This window comes from Bos taurus, chromosome 22, assembly GCF_002263795.3.
Source record: "Bos taurus isolate L1 Dominette 01449 registration number 42190680 breed Hereford chromosome 22, ARS-UCD2.0, whole genome shotgun sequence".
In the NCBI taxonomy this organism is placed as follows: Eukaryota; Metazoa; Chordata; class Mammalia; order Artiodactyla; family Bovidae; genus Bos; species Bos taurus.
Genome location: NC_037349.1, coordinates 11,092,131 through 11,106,936, shown reverse-complemented (window position 1 = coordinate 11,106,936; position 14,806 = coordinate 11,092,131). Strand labels below are relative to the sequence as shown.

At 46.1% G+C, this 14,806-nt stretch overlaps 1 protein-coding gene across 1 annotated transcript in view; it reads right to left on the bottom strand.

Moving 5' to 3' along the window:
• ITGA9 (integrin subunit alpha 9) overlaps positions 1 to 14,806 on the bottom strand; it is a 361,696-nt gene that overhangs the window by 163,164 nt on the left and 183,726 nt on the right. Inside the window, exon 17 of the mRNA NM_001192718.2 lies at positions 9,083 to 9,159. Coding sequence (NP_001179647.1) covers positions 9,083 to 9,159 — 77 coding nt within the window. The remainder of the gene's footprint in view (positions 1 to 9,082; positions 9,160 to 14,806) is intronic.

The window sequence follows — 14,806 nt, the reverse complement described above, 5'->3', positions numbered from 1 at the left end:
AACCTCCCAACGGGGTTTTTTTTTCCCTTTTCTTGCTACTCCATTGAACTTTCTTTCTAACCCCAGAAAAGTGACTCAAATCCCTGTCCACCAGCTTCTTGTTCTGCTGCTGAAATACTGTTCTATCCATGAGAATCACTAACCACAAATAAACAGCGAGCTGGGCTTGTTTCCACCCTGTCCGAGTTACTTTGTAGGACAGTGGAGTTGCCAGCCGTCTGTGCTTCTCCCGAGTTGGGCTGCAGTCAGGGCTGCAAAACTGCGCAGCTGTGTGGCCTAGCTCCACCCAGGTCCCTCCCGGATAACGGACCGGGCAGAGGTCAGATCCTCTCTGCACAACATGTGCTGTGGACACTTCCCTCACCTGCCGTTTCTGCTGTCCTCAGGAAAATGGGGGACAAAGCTCCCAGCCCTGTACTTGACTTATGGGTATTCCCTACAGCCAAATTCCCTTCAGCAGGTGGGCAAAGCATGGTGATGCTTGGGGGAGAAGGGACAACAGACTAAGACGCGGACAAACACAACAGGAAACCAAGTTACCACGGTAACCAAGAGTTAGGAGTGTGGAAACGTGGAAAGAAAGCATTCACAGGAAGATAGTGGAAAGAAGCTTCGGTGTCAAAAGGTGGTTTTTGATCCTCTCCCTGGAAATTTCCAGAATGAATTCATCAACTGAGATTCTTTGAGAAAGTGGGTGCAACAGATATTGTCCATGCCCCTATCACCCCCATGAGACTTTTTCAAATGTTCCTGCTGATTTCCAGGTGCCAGGGTCTGAACCTTGCTGGATGAGAACACGGCTGCTGTCTGTCACAGGCTAGAAGGGCCCACCCAAGCCTAGAGAAGCTTTTAACCAACGACTCTCCTTAGCTGATGTACAAACAACCCATCCCCTTTACCCCTCAGAGGCAATCATTTTAAGCTGTGCATTTCCTATCATTCCCCAGTGTTTCCCTGCAGGATGAAGATCCAATATCCCCTGTGCCACCTTGGTATGATGGGCTAACTGATAGCCTCTTTATTCACATCCTTTGTCTTCTGACACACAGATCCTCCCATCAGGAAGCAGAGTTTATTTCCCCATCCCTTGAATCTGGCTGGCCCTGTGTGTGACTTTGCTTCAGCTAACAGAATGTGGCAAAAAGTGAGAAGAGACCAGTTTTGTGACAGGCCTCATGAAATCTTGTGGACTGTGTTCTAGTTTTTGGACCCCTTCCCTGCCCCCAACAGCAACACCTAGCCAACCTGAAGTTGGCTACAGGTCCAAATGGAAGCTCATGAGACCAGAAGACCTAAACAGCTGAGTCACAGAATCTGGAGCTGAATAAATGGTGTTTTTCCCAAGGCATGAAGTTTGGGGTGATTTGTTACACAGCAGTAACTAACCGATACACTGGTGTACAGTGCACCCTTAACAGTAGGCTTCCCTCTAAGTTTCTTTACTCCTCTACCTTTGTTCCCTGCACTTCTCAAATTATTTACACCCAAATCCTTGCCTGAGGGTCTGCTTCACAGAGGACTCAAACTCAGATAGGGTGGAGGGCCTCTTTCCTTGTGCTTCCAGGGAATTCCCTCATGTTCTCATGATTATAACAACCACAGTGAATTACAATTATTGTTTTCATGTGTGTTTCCCCTTCTAGATCAAGAGCATCATGATGCAGTGGTTTATATTCGTTTCCACCAAGCCTGGTACATCCATGATAAGTACTCCATTGATATTTGCCATGTAGGTGAAGGCATCAGCAGTTTATCACTTCTCATCAGGTGAGTAGATGGATTCTGCAAAAGTACTGCACACTTCACTACCTCTTCCAGTGTGTGAATGTGTCTCTTTGTTTGCCTTACTCTGTTCGTCACCTTCCTAGGGGGTTACATCTTGCCCTTTGCCTAGGTAACTATAACAGAAGGACCACCCACAAGCCTATTCATCTTGATGTGGTCCTGAAATGTGGGGGAGACACCTACTGCCTCCTCAGAGAACCCCTATCAGAGGAGGGAGAAGAGAAGAGTGCAGATGAGGAATCCTTAAATTCTCATTCAAAAGAGAGCATTTCACCTTTCTTTCAAGAACATACCACTGAAAAAAACCATTCCTGTTTCCAGAGATTCCAGAAACAGCCACTACAAAAGCCAGCTGCTCTCAATCAACAAACTTCTTCTGCACTTTTTTGTTCCCACATCTTGGGCAGACGGTGAAGGGAAAAAAATATTGAATCACAAGGCTAATATTCTGGCAAGGGCAAAAGTTTTCCAGGATTCTGATCAGTCCTATTCATCTTCCTTTACAAAGTAGTAACAATAATGAGAGAAAAATCCAGCCTACACATATTATAAATATCCTGACTTGAGGCTTAAACCATCATTTGGACCCAGCAGAACTGGTGTCTGTGGTCTCTGGGGAGAAAAGCTTTTGAACAGCACCTCACATGTCAGACATCACGGGGGGAGCATGACTGGATGGATAGGAGGGATCTTTGAGGATGCATTTTTTTTCACCCATCCACCTCCTTTCTGATTGGGGCTTTCTACACAAAGGAAGCTTTATTCCCAGCTCCCCAGTTTTGGTCCTTCTTGTCCAGAATCAGCTGATTGTGACACCCAACAGCAACTGAGGCCAGTGCACAGGAAGAGAGCAGGATGAAGAATTGGACATTTCCAGCTTTGATCACCTCCACCCTGACCACTGTGAGCCCTTGAATAAGTAACCTGCCTTCCCAAGCCTCTGCATCCTCCCACCAAAAAAGAGTGTAATAATATTTACTTCTCATTGTCACTGACCAGATTAAATGAAATAATAACGATAGCTCTCATTGACTGAGTGTCTGCTATAATGCCAAGCTTTCAGAAGCAATTAAATATGTTTTAGCTCACTAACTACTCAAAACAACTTTGCAAGATGGTGCTATTATACTCCCATTTTACAGATGAGAAAACAGAGGCACAGAGGTGTGAAGCAACTTTCCCGAGGTTGTGTAGCTGGTAAGATACTACAGAGGACACTATAGGGAAGCTAGTGCATGGTAGGAACACAATAAACAGGAGTGTCTTCCCCTTCATATAAGAAGACAATGCTACTTCTACCCTATGCTATGCAGTTGATGTTTCTGGTCTTTTTGCCATTTTAAAAAAAGTAAACAATTTACTTCAAACTCTAAATGGCCACCCCATCCTTCACCGTGATCCTGGGTATATTGATCCTCCTCTTGAAGACTGGTTTTCCATGGACATGAAAATGCCCATGAAAACCTGAGATACCCATGAAAATCTCCCAGCCAAGGGTTTAGGGAAATGCACTTGGTCCCCCATCTCCACCAAGATAATTGCATTACTAAGGCTACAGTAATGCAGATGGTGACTGCAGCCATGAAATTAACAGACGCTTACTCCTTGGAAGGAAAGTTATGACCAACCTAGAGAGCATATTCAAAAGCAGAGACATTACTTTGCCAACAAGGGTCCGTCTAGTCAAGGCTATGGTTTTTCCTGTGGTCATGTATGGATGTGAGAGTTGGACTGTGAAGAAGGCTGAGCACCAAAGAATTGATGCTTTTGAACTGTGGTGTTGGAGAAGACTCTTGAGAGTCCCTTGGACTGCAAGGAGATCCAGTCAGTCCATTCTGAAGGAAATCAGCCCTGGGATTTCTTTGGAAGGAATGATGCTAAAGCTGAAACTCCAGTACTTTGGCCACCTCATGCAAAGAGTTGACTCATTGGAAAAGACTCTGATGCTGGGAGGGATTGGGGGCAAGAGGAGAAGGGGACGACAGAGGATGAGATGGCTGGATGGCATCACTGACTGGATGGACGTAAGTCTGAGTGAACTCCGGGAATTGGTGATGGACAGGGAGGCCTGGTGTGCTGCGATTCATGGGGTCGCAAAGAGTCGGACACAACTGAGCGACTGAACTGAACTGAACTGAAGGCTACAGTCAGTCATAGGACCATTATATGTAGTCATGAGATGGTTCTTCCAACTTCATGAATATTCTCATTGTGCCTTTTTACTTCCCTTGAGAGTTCTTTCATTATAGGAGTTGCCTAGCTGGAAGGCACTGACATTTCCACTGGTCTCATATGGGATACATAAAAAAAAAAGTTCTTTTAACTTAGCTGCCATAGTGTATATTTCTCTCTTCTTTACCTTAATCACATGTGATATACTCCTAGGTACTATAAGTATTCAGACAAAAGAAATGAAACATAGTTGCATCACTTTACAAATGGAATTTTCAGTCCTATTTGAAGAAATTAAACAGCTTCCTCCTTATGCCTGGACATTTTGGAAGTGGTGTGTTTTAGAACAAGGCTCAAGACCATTAAAGATTGTAGACTTAATTGAAGAGTTGAATCGTTTTAAGAGACAACAGGCCTGCCAGAATTCATGCTCTCTGGAGAGAAAAATAAAAACATCCATGAGTCCCGGTTACAGATTGCATTTCCTGGCTTGATCCCTGACCACTCAGGGTGACCCAATCACTCCCAGATGTCTTTCTCTCTTTTTTTCAAAACAAAGGCTCCTCAGTCTATGGGTTTTGGCTGCTTCCCACAACACCTTGCACTGTGCTGCCTACCCAGTCATCGGAGGAACTTTTCTCTGTTATCCCTTGGTTTCAACCTTATAATACAGTGGATCACAGCTAACAGGAGAGCTAGGCTCTAAAGACAGCACAAAGGCAAAAATTTTTGTTGAAACTGGCCCCTGGAAACCCTTGGGGAGGCACCATGATGGAGATAAACATCTCTCATAAGCCTAACCCTGTCTAGGTGCTCCTGTACTGAGACCAAGGTGATGTCCAGGGACCTGAGCCAGGATGACTGAGATGATGGGAGAGTTGTTGTTGTTCAGTCACTAAGTTGTGTCTGACTCTTTGTGACTCTCTGAACTGCAGCATCCCAGGCTCCCCCGTCCTTCAATATCTCCTGGAGTTTTCTCAAATTCAGGTCCACTGAATTGGTGATGCTATCTAACTGTCTCATCCTTGGCTGCCCTCTTCTCTTTCTGCCTTCAATCTTTCCCAGCATCAGAGTCTTTTCCAATGAGTTGGCTCTTTGCACGGGAGAGTAGCTGACTCAAAAGTCAAGCTGGACACACTTTCTCTCAGTGGAACAGAGAACCCAACAACCCAAGGCCCTCAGTCCCCTTGCCCTTGCCCCTTTCTCTGCCCCTATCCCTGTCTCCCCACCCCTTTGGTGTGCCCACCTGCATTCCTATTAGGCTAAATGCAGTTATGCTACTATTCTGCTATACCCCCACTGGCTGCAGGACGAAGCCTAAACTCATAGGTGTATCACAATCTGCTGCTTCTCTCTCTTTCTCTCTCTTACATCTTCCTGTGTCCTCCTGACCTGTGTTCAGGCCACAGACACCTTTATCACAACCATTTTTGCGGCAAATATTTTTCTGCCAGATAACTAACTTGTCACAAGGCAATTTTTCCATAAAAGATAAAAGAATTGGTTGATTTACATCACATAAACCTTAGCACTTATACTGCTCTATAAAGTGACAAGGATACGGGCAGTCTTAATGTGGTAGATGAGAACAACTACATAAATTGACTTGATAGGAAACATGGCGATAAAACTTACTGGAAGTATGAAACAAGAAAGGGTAAAGCTGGATTGCACATTATACTAGAAAATGAAAACGTATCAGTTTGCAAATCTTCGATGATTGGAAGGCACAGAGTTGAACCCACATTCCCCATAGAACTTTGGAACGTCTATCACTGAACATGTGACAAGATGCCAGGAACACACAACAGTGTAGAGGCTTCCACAACACAATACAAAGCTCAGTTACAAATGTGCATCTGAGTATTTGGAAACTGAGGCCTCTCTAAATGGAGAAAGAAATCTTAACAGAAAAGAAAAAGTGCAATGCTGAACAGGAAAATGAATACATTTTAAATGTATTCAAATATTATGTATTTTGCAATAGTCTTTTAATTTGCATTATTCATTTTCAATGTTCCACTATGTCCTATTTAATGATGCTCTTACTTTTTCTCTTTTACAGGAGAATTGCCTTACAATCAGTTACATGCTGAAAACATTTGCAGCAAAAACGCTTGTAGCAAAGATGTTTACAGCAGAGGAGCTCATGCCAAAAATATCTCCTGACCACCTCCTTTACCCCAGATGCCTGCAGATCTGCATGGCAAGTCTGCCTTCCAGCCTCTGTGCCTCTGCTCATCTTTTCCCTCTGCTCAGGACGCCTGGAGGCATTCCCCTTGATTCCTTCTCTTGGAAGCTGCTCCAGGGCTCCATGATGACCCATCTATCCCTCTCCCAGCACTAACCAGGCACTGACAGCACCCAGCTGTCCTCTCCCACGCACACTGGGCACCCTGTGAGAGCAGGGCCCACATTTCTTCCCTGATTTGAACAATGAAGGAATGTACACCCCATCCCAGGCAATAACAAATCAATAACGATAACCAAATCAGCTCACTTCTAGTTCAAGCCACCGAGTCTTTGTCAACCAAATTCAGACCTTGGCTTCCATACGCAGTTTACTGATTGTACCTTCTCTCTCTCTGTGCCTGGCTCTGCACAAAGATCTGGTGAAATTCAAAGTAACTGAAACCCTGGGCTTGGTTTTGTATCTCTACTTATCCAATTACCAGTTAATGTTTCTCTGATGGCTCCCTTGGGGGCAACGATGGGCCCAAGAGTATAATGAAGGTTTGTTTAATGGGGGATCCAGCCAACAGGCTATTTTGAGAAACCAAGGGGCCTCTTGGGAAATAACTCACCCGAGGGAGAGGCTCAGCGATTTGGTCCAAAGATATTGATTCGGAGATTTGAAAAATCTCCTCCCCCGATCTCTAGGTCTTGTGTATGAGTTGTAGGAAGATGGAACTACAAGAAAGGCTGAAATAGTACCCAAAACTATAAGGTACCAGGAAAACAACAGGGCGATCCTGCTCTTTATGTAGCAGAATAGATTGCATTATGGTTCCAATTTTTCACCCCTCTCTAAATTTGTCTCCTTTGCTATGTGACTGTAGTTCTCACTGAAAAGGCAAAGCATAGCTTCTAGTCCCTTGATTTTGAGTTTGGGCACATGACTTTCTGTGACCATTAGAATAAGGCTGAAGTTAAGAATACACCAGTTGTAAGCCTATGCCTTGAGAGTTATTGCATGTTTCTGCTTGCCCTTTTATACTGGTGCCATGCCATGAGAAGAATATATTGAGTCCAGGCCATTGGTTCGAGCAGGATGGTCAAAGACACATGAAGTAGAGCTGAACTGAGTCACTCGAGCCTAGTGGAGATCCACCTCCCCTCTGTTGAACCCCAGATTCATAAGCAAGTCAACCAGGATGCAGCTGAATCAAGCCAGGACCAGCCAACCCTCAGTCGACCAACAGATTCAGGAGGAAAAAAATGATTTTAAGCCACTGAGTTTTGACTAGTTTGTTACACAGTACTTTTCTGTGGTTCTATCTAGCTGATATATATGGGAGTCTGGGCCCTGGCCAACCACACCAGTTGTTCTAGTATTATTGGTATCTGGGCCCAGAGAGCAGATCCAATTCTGACCAATACTCTTGGGAGGCCAGGGTTGGGCAACAGAGCCAGCTTTAAGGATAATGACCACGAGCCCTGGGTTTTACTTCTTCACATATGAAGAGCACAATGTAACAGAGATGGATTTGACCGTGCCCTGACAGGGAGCAAGAACATCAGAACTTTTCTAGTATTTAACCTGAGAGCAAGTGAATATTTTCCCACCCCATGAAGTTTTCAGTGATCTAAAATAAATGTCCACTATATATAATCTGCCTCAAAATAAAAAACAAATCCATATATTTTTGTTTCATGTTCCTTTTCCCCTAAAATACTTTTTGGAAGACTTTTCTAAAACTAAAAGTTGTGATCTAATAACTTATGAAGCTTCCTTAAAATTGGTTTCTCTCATAGGTTCCAGAAGGTCCTTCTTACTAATGTTAAAAAAAATTCCAATATCCACTTATCAGATTGAAATAATTTTCTAAGCTTGGCAAAACATGTACTACTTTAATGTACTACACTAAGTTCTAAGTAAAAGTAATGTCAATTAATATTTAAGAGGTTTGGAGGAGTGTGTGTGTGTGTGTGTGTGTGTGTGTGTGTGTTTGAGGAGGTGGTTTACACCTTTCCCCTGATAAATGCAAACAAATGAAGAATTATCTTAGTATTACTTTCCTTTGATGAATTGTAGATTATTTGTCAACAGAAGTAAAAGTGTCTAGTGCAGTTACTGGTTCATGATGGGATATTTCTTTCACTCCCCCCAAACTTAACTCTCACAGTTGAGGCATACAGTATGGATTTCAAAGGATACCTATCAACACCAATGACTATTGTTGAGAAATGGTAATAATTAGTACGGAAGTTAAAATTCTCTGAGAACGAATTGTCTCAAAAGGAACACATTCTCTGATGTGGCTAAATGACTCAGGACCAGCGTCTTCATCCTAAAAGATGACTGAAATAAAAGGCTGACAGAGAGAAAACAGGAAGGCCTTTACAGAAGGTTCACCTTTAGCAGGGGGCTCACATCCTGTGGAAGGAAGCCCTGCTCCAGGAGAGGGGCCATCTGTCCCCTCATCAGGACAGCTGCCCCTCTCCTCCACCCTCTCCTGTCACAGAACCATTACTTATTGTTAAAGCAGATGCTTTAAGTGAGAAAAATAAAAAGAACCTTTATACAGTAATAAACTGGATCATATGGGTTGTCTCAAACAGTTAAATATTGGCCATTTCATATGGTTCAACTTAATACAATGAGTAAACCTAAAATATACATCCCAACATACACACATCAAAAATACTCAGGAAAATTAGACATATAAAAATCCAATTGTGAGATTTCTGAGACTGTAAACAAAACCAAACCCAAACCATCCCCCCCCAAAATAATAGCTGTTGTTAAAATTACAGTATAATATACGTTTTCTTATACTACAACTATTCATTTTAAACCCACCAACTGCATTTACCCTCTTCAGTGGGGAACTCTACACATATAGACTTTGAGCCTGGAGCCAGAACTTCTTAGAACAAGGTGGAGAAGGGGGCACCAGCTCACCTGGAGAGTAACAGGTGACCCTGCAGCTGCAGGTCAGCGGCACAGTCCTCAGATCGGCAATTCCTTTCAAACACGGTCTGTGAGGGAGACACGAGAGGAAGGGTGGAACTGGAGTTAGCGGCAAATGAGTAAATAACAACCAATTACTTCCTTCCAAATCAGCGGGAATTCTTCCCGTGAGCCTGTAACCAAACACACGTCTGTGTGCCCAGACTTGGGCACTGGCACTGAGCCCATACAATACTGAAATATTGGAGTTTGGAGCAGAGAAAGGCTTAATACAGAGCCAAGCAAGGGGACAGGTGGCTCACGCCTTAAAATCTCTTGAGGTCCCCAAAAGTTCTCAGTAAAGCTGTTTTAGTGGAAAGGTGAAGGAGGGGTGAGGTTAGCTGTCACAAACTTCTTCCTGAGGTCAGCTCACCATTTCTCATAAACCTCCACCGGAATCAGTGTTATTCTCTGTCAAGGTCCCAAGGCTCAACTTCCAAGTCTAACCTCCGGGGGCCAGGCCTGACTATGAAGAGGGGTCCCGGAGCAGGCCTGTCCCCCTGCCTGGAGCACTGGTCCAGCTCCCGGCCCAGGTCGTCCAGCAGTGCCCAGCCCAGCTGAGGAGGTGGATCTCAGCCCAAGACGCCCTCATGGATGGTTCCCCAGACCCCACCTGGCCATCATCCCTGAGGGAGCCAGGCGCCCAGCACCGGGCAGCCCTCAGAGTCCTCAGGCCACCCAAATGGGGGCCAGATTCCTCAGACCTTGACCCATGGAGATGCCCGCCACCGTTAGACTGCGAGGTCGGGGTGGGGAGAGGCTCACCGCCTCCTCCAGGCCTGGACCAAGGCCAGTGGGTGGCCATGGCAATGGCTCTGTAGCCTGCAGGACACAACCCTCGGCCTGTCCCCAGGGTCCAGCTCACCTGCTGCCTGAGTTCAGAGGGCTGGAGGCCTAGGAGGCTGAGGGCCACCTCTTACTGCGCTCTCCACCTAGAGGACCACAGTCCTGCTGACCGTTGGCGGAGAGCGACCTCTAACTGTCACCCTCTCCGGTCTCACGTTAATGTGCTAGTGGTCTCGCGGGAATGGCTGCGCCCCCATCCCACCCCTACTACAGTTCCCACAAGCCCCCCGCCTCCAGGGAGCCAGCTGTCTCCACAATGAGGGGTCCTCAGCAGTTAACCCGGAAACCCAAGTCAGGGGTGCCTTTGACCACAGAGCGCACCCTTTATCTGATTCATTTCTCAGGCGATTCAAGTGCTACTTCAAGCAGTTTTTTCAAGAAAGGTATCCGACAGGTATTCTTCCCATCTTTGAGAAGATCTTCAAATGCTCTCAGATAGGAGTAAATAATAACCCAGTCAAGACAACGAACTCTTAGATTACTGTCCGGACATTTCCCTCTGCTCTCCTGGGGAAGCAGATAGTCTGTATTTGAGATGGGTTCTGCCAGAGTGAGGAGATCATGGTATAATTTTAATTCCAAACAGGAAAGTCAAAGGCAATTATTAGATGCTGAGGCTGAGGGCACCACAACAGGCTGAAGGGATTCTGTCTCGGTGGGGCAGCTGGTAGTTATCCAGACAGAGTGTCCTTTCTCTAACAGGGCTGGGCCTTGAGGGCCAAACCTCACCTAGTTCTGGGACCCAACGCTCACTGTGCCAAACTGGACATCTTTCCAGGGGGCTTGCGGTGTGTGCCTGAACTGGGCTTCTCTGTGGAGAGTAGCCAGGAATCAGGAGTGGCTCTGGGGAGGAGTTAAGAGTTTTCTTCTTTCTGTGGGACCTGGTGGGCTTGTCCATCCCTCCCTCCATCTGCTCTCAGCCACTCTGATGTTTTAGCTGCCTGCGTCCACGCTGACAGAGACTCTTCATTATTGCTCATTGCTCTAACCGCTTCAGTAGGATTCTGGAGAGAAAAGCCTGTGGTTGCTTTTCAGTTGTCATCTACATTCACTACTCAACTTCCCCATCATCACTCCTCATATGTGTGGATCCCCCTCCAACACACACAGAGAACACAGCTCCAGGTGACCTGCTTTCCTCCCCAAGGACAAGTCCGGGCGGCTTTTCAGAGCATCCATATGCACTCCAGCAAATGTGCCGGCCAAAGAACAGTCTAGACCCAACCAGACAGTGTAATTTTGCTTATGGAAATTCATATTTCTGTGTCACATTTCCAAGAGAATAATGTGTCCCAGCCAACATTCTCTGCCTTGAGTGTGGGGGAAAAAAAACTCATGAAAGTCTCGGGCAGAAAGAGGACATTCCCACGTTCTTTTGGACAATACTGGGGGCAAGAAGAGAACCAAATTTCCAAGATTTTGAGAGAAGGCATTTGTGCTTTATTTGCCATCTCAATTGAGGAGAAAACAAGAAGTGGATGTGAGGTCTATACGAATATCTCATGTGAGAGTAGAAGGCTTTCTGAGGTTAGAAATGAGGAGAAACATAAAAAGTGGCTTCACCACCAAGACAATGAAACTTTGGGCTGAAGGGCCCTCACTGACACGCTCCCACTGCAGTCTTGCATCTTACTTTCTATTCACAATGTTACTTGACTTTCCCCAAGAGAAACTCTCCTCCCAAATCCTAATAAGCTTTAGACTCCCCTAAACCCAGCTCTGCCCCTGGTCACAGGCTTCTCTTTGCAAGTATTTCTCCCATTTTACAGGCAAGAGATGGTCTGACTTCCCGCCTCTGGAGGTGGGATGGGTAGCAGGTGAAAACTGACAAGGCAGAAGTGACCTACAGCCACCCCATGGCACACAATCTGGCAAGACCTGGTCCCTGCCCTCCTCAGCTCTGTCACCCTGGCTCTCTCATGCGAACCGCCCCTCAGTCTGCCCTTATACCTTCACAACTCAGGGCCTCCCCATAGGCTGATCCCAAAGGCCTCCACCAGGTTCATCTGGTGTGTGTCCTCTCATCCTTCAGTCAGCAAACCAAAACCACATCCCTGAGCCCTCAGAGAGCTGGGGCTCGGTCACAAGTTCTAGTAGTTCATGCACTTTTCCTCTGACTGCTCATCTTGACTGTAACTAATTTATCATTAGGTGTTTCCTGTTTCTCTCCCGTGCTGAAATGATGCTCCATGAAGATGGGGGATTGTATTGGTATTCTTCACCCCCATGCATGCCCTCAGAGCCTGCTGTGTAGAATGTGCCCAGTCAACAGTGGAGGACCCCACATGCTCTGAGAGATGGGGTAACCCCTGGAATGTGAGCCAATGCAAATAACCTGCTCATCAACACAAACCTGTAGCCTCCCAGCAAAGCCCTGTCCCTCAGCTACAGGCAAGTGCAGAGCCTCCCCATGAGGAACTGGTTGCCCTGGTCGGACTTTCCCTTGTACTCTCCTCTCTATTTCCTGTCCTGCAAACTAACTTCTCTGGCTGTTAAGTCCTCCAGTGCTGTTGAACTTCCGTCCAACAAAGGCAAGCACTGAGTCTGCCATATGCACACTCACACACACACACACACACACACACACACACACATTAGGTGAGTGTTTACACTGATCAGCTAAAATTAAGCACAAACTCTAGTGAGAAGATAAGCTCAAGCTCAGAAGTTAATCCAGGACTTAATCTGCACATTTACAAAATTAAAAAAATAACAGCATCAGTGACTCTTGTGAATCCAGATTAGCATTTAGCTCTCAGTGTGGGAGCCTGTGGCTATCACGTTGTTCTTGTTTTAGACATCGCTGTGCATCACTGTCTACACCAGCAAAGGTGAGTGACAATGACGCTGTGTAAGAGTGAGCGGCATGAAGTTTCCTGAGTTAATGGTGCAGTGAGAAGACCACAGAGACAGAGTTGAAGTTGACTCCGTGTGTGTGTGTTTGTGTGTAGACAACTATACATTCTCAAAATCAATGTACAATGTCTCCTGTTGCACTCTATACAATGTGACCCTGACCTCCTTCCATACACAGGTGGGATTGACGCTCCACCCCTTGAATCTAGGTGGATTTGTGGCTGCAGAGAAAGCAGTGCTTTACAATTTCCAGGTTAGTCATCACAAGTCCTCGGGCTTCCTCTGAGTTCTCTTGGGGCCTTTGCTCTTACAATGTAGCTACTACTTTGCAAGAAAGCCCAAGCTTCCCATGGAGAGGCCCACACGGACAGAAATTGACCAGCAGTATCAACTCAAGGCCGCAGGAGTCAGCCAGCATTGAAGTGGGTCTCCCAGCCCCACTGAGCTGCCCCAGCTGACATGACATGGAACAGAAGTGAGCTGCCCTGCCCAAGCCCTGACAAATTCCAAATTCATAAATAAAGTGAATGACTGCTGTTATCTTAGGCCACGATGTTTTGGGATAGTTTGTTATACAGCAAGAGATTAATGGAATACTCCTCAACCTATAGCCTCCCCTACTTCAGGGAATGGTGTGAACAAAAGTGGGCCATGCATTCCAAGCACTGGTAAAGCCTTGGCTTAGGCAAGACCCTCCCCAGGCTGGGAATGAAGTTGTCTTATAGGTAAAATATGAAGACAGCAGCAAATCAAGAGACTCACATCATGCATCTTGTAGACTTAAGTGGAAACTCAGAGATCCTGCGCTTGAGTCTCCCTAGGCAAGGGACAGTTTTGTTTCCCAAAGAACTGAGACACATCTCTCTGGGGCAGAAGCATGGGCAGACTGAAGCCTCAGAATGCCAGCTGATGGCATAGCTCCCGGGAGCAAGTATGAACAATTTCTCCTGTTCAAAGTGGAAGGAGTGCACGTTCTCCCTGAAGCCAGTAGGCCAAACTACCAAATTTTCAGCCTCTCTTATGCCTGCTTCTACGTGTTTCCCTAATCTTCTGGGCAAACACAAGCTCTGTTGCCTAAATCAGGCAATCCCAATCCAGTCAGAAGCAGCCTCTCCACTCCCTCCAGCCTCAACTCTGCTCAGGAAAGACTTGCCAATTTTCTTTTTAACCTGGAAGCAGCCTTTCTGGAAAATGGAAACAGAGCTAAGAAGCCATCATCTCTGACTCCTCTCTGGTTACAGGAGGTTAAATCCCTTCTCTCAAGAGATGACCGTTTCCTCTGACTTTGTGCTCTGGACACCCAGAAGCCTCCTCAGCCTCACGGACTAGATCTCCATGCTGGCTCCTTCCTCACCCTGAGCTTCACCTCAACTTTTTCTGGAGAATATACTTTTCTTTTTAAAATCCTTTCTCCAGCTTCTCCCCCAGTCCTTACTGTTCTTCTTTTAGAGGAAGGTTGCCAGATTTTTCTGTAATGGGCCAGAGAGTGAATATTTTCAACCTAGTGAGCCATGTCGGAGAAGGCAATGGCACCCCACTCCAGTACTCTTGCCTGGAGAATCCCACGGATGGAGGAGCCTGGAGGGCTACAGTCCATGGGGTCGCTGAGAGTCAGACACGACTGAGCGACTTCACTTTCACTTTTCACTTTCATGCATTGGAGAAGGAAATGGCAACCCACTCCAGTGTTCTTGCCTGGAGAATCCCAGGGACGGGGGAGTCTGGTGAGCTGCCATCTATGGGGTCGCATAGAGTCGGACACGACTGAAGCGACTTAGCAGCAGCAGCAGCAGCAGTGAGCCATGTGGTCTCAGCTACAACTGCTCAGTTGTGTTGCTAAAGCAAAAGCAGACATATTTAAAGAAATGGCCATGGTTGTGTCTCAATAAAACTTTATAAAAACAGGCTGGATTTGGCCAGCAGAGTGTAGCTTGTCCATTCTTGTTCTAGAACATTTGGATACTTATTTCTTCG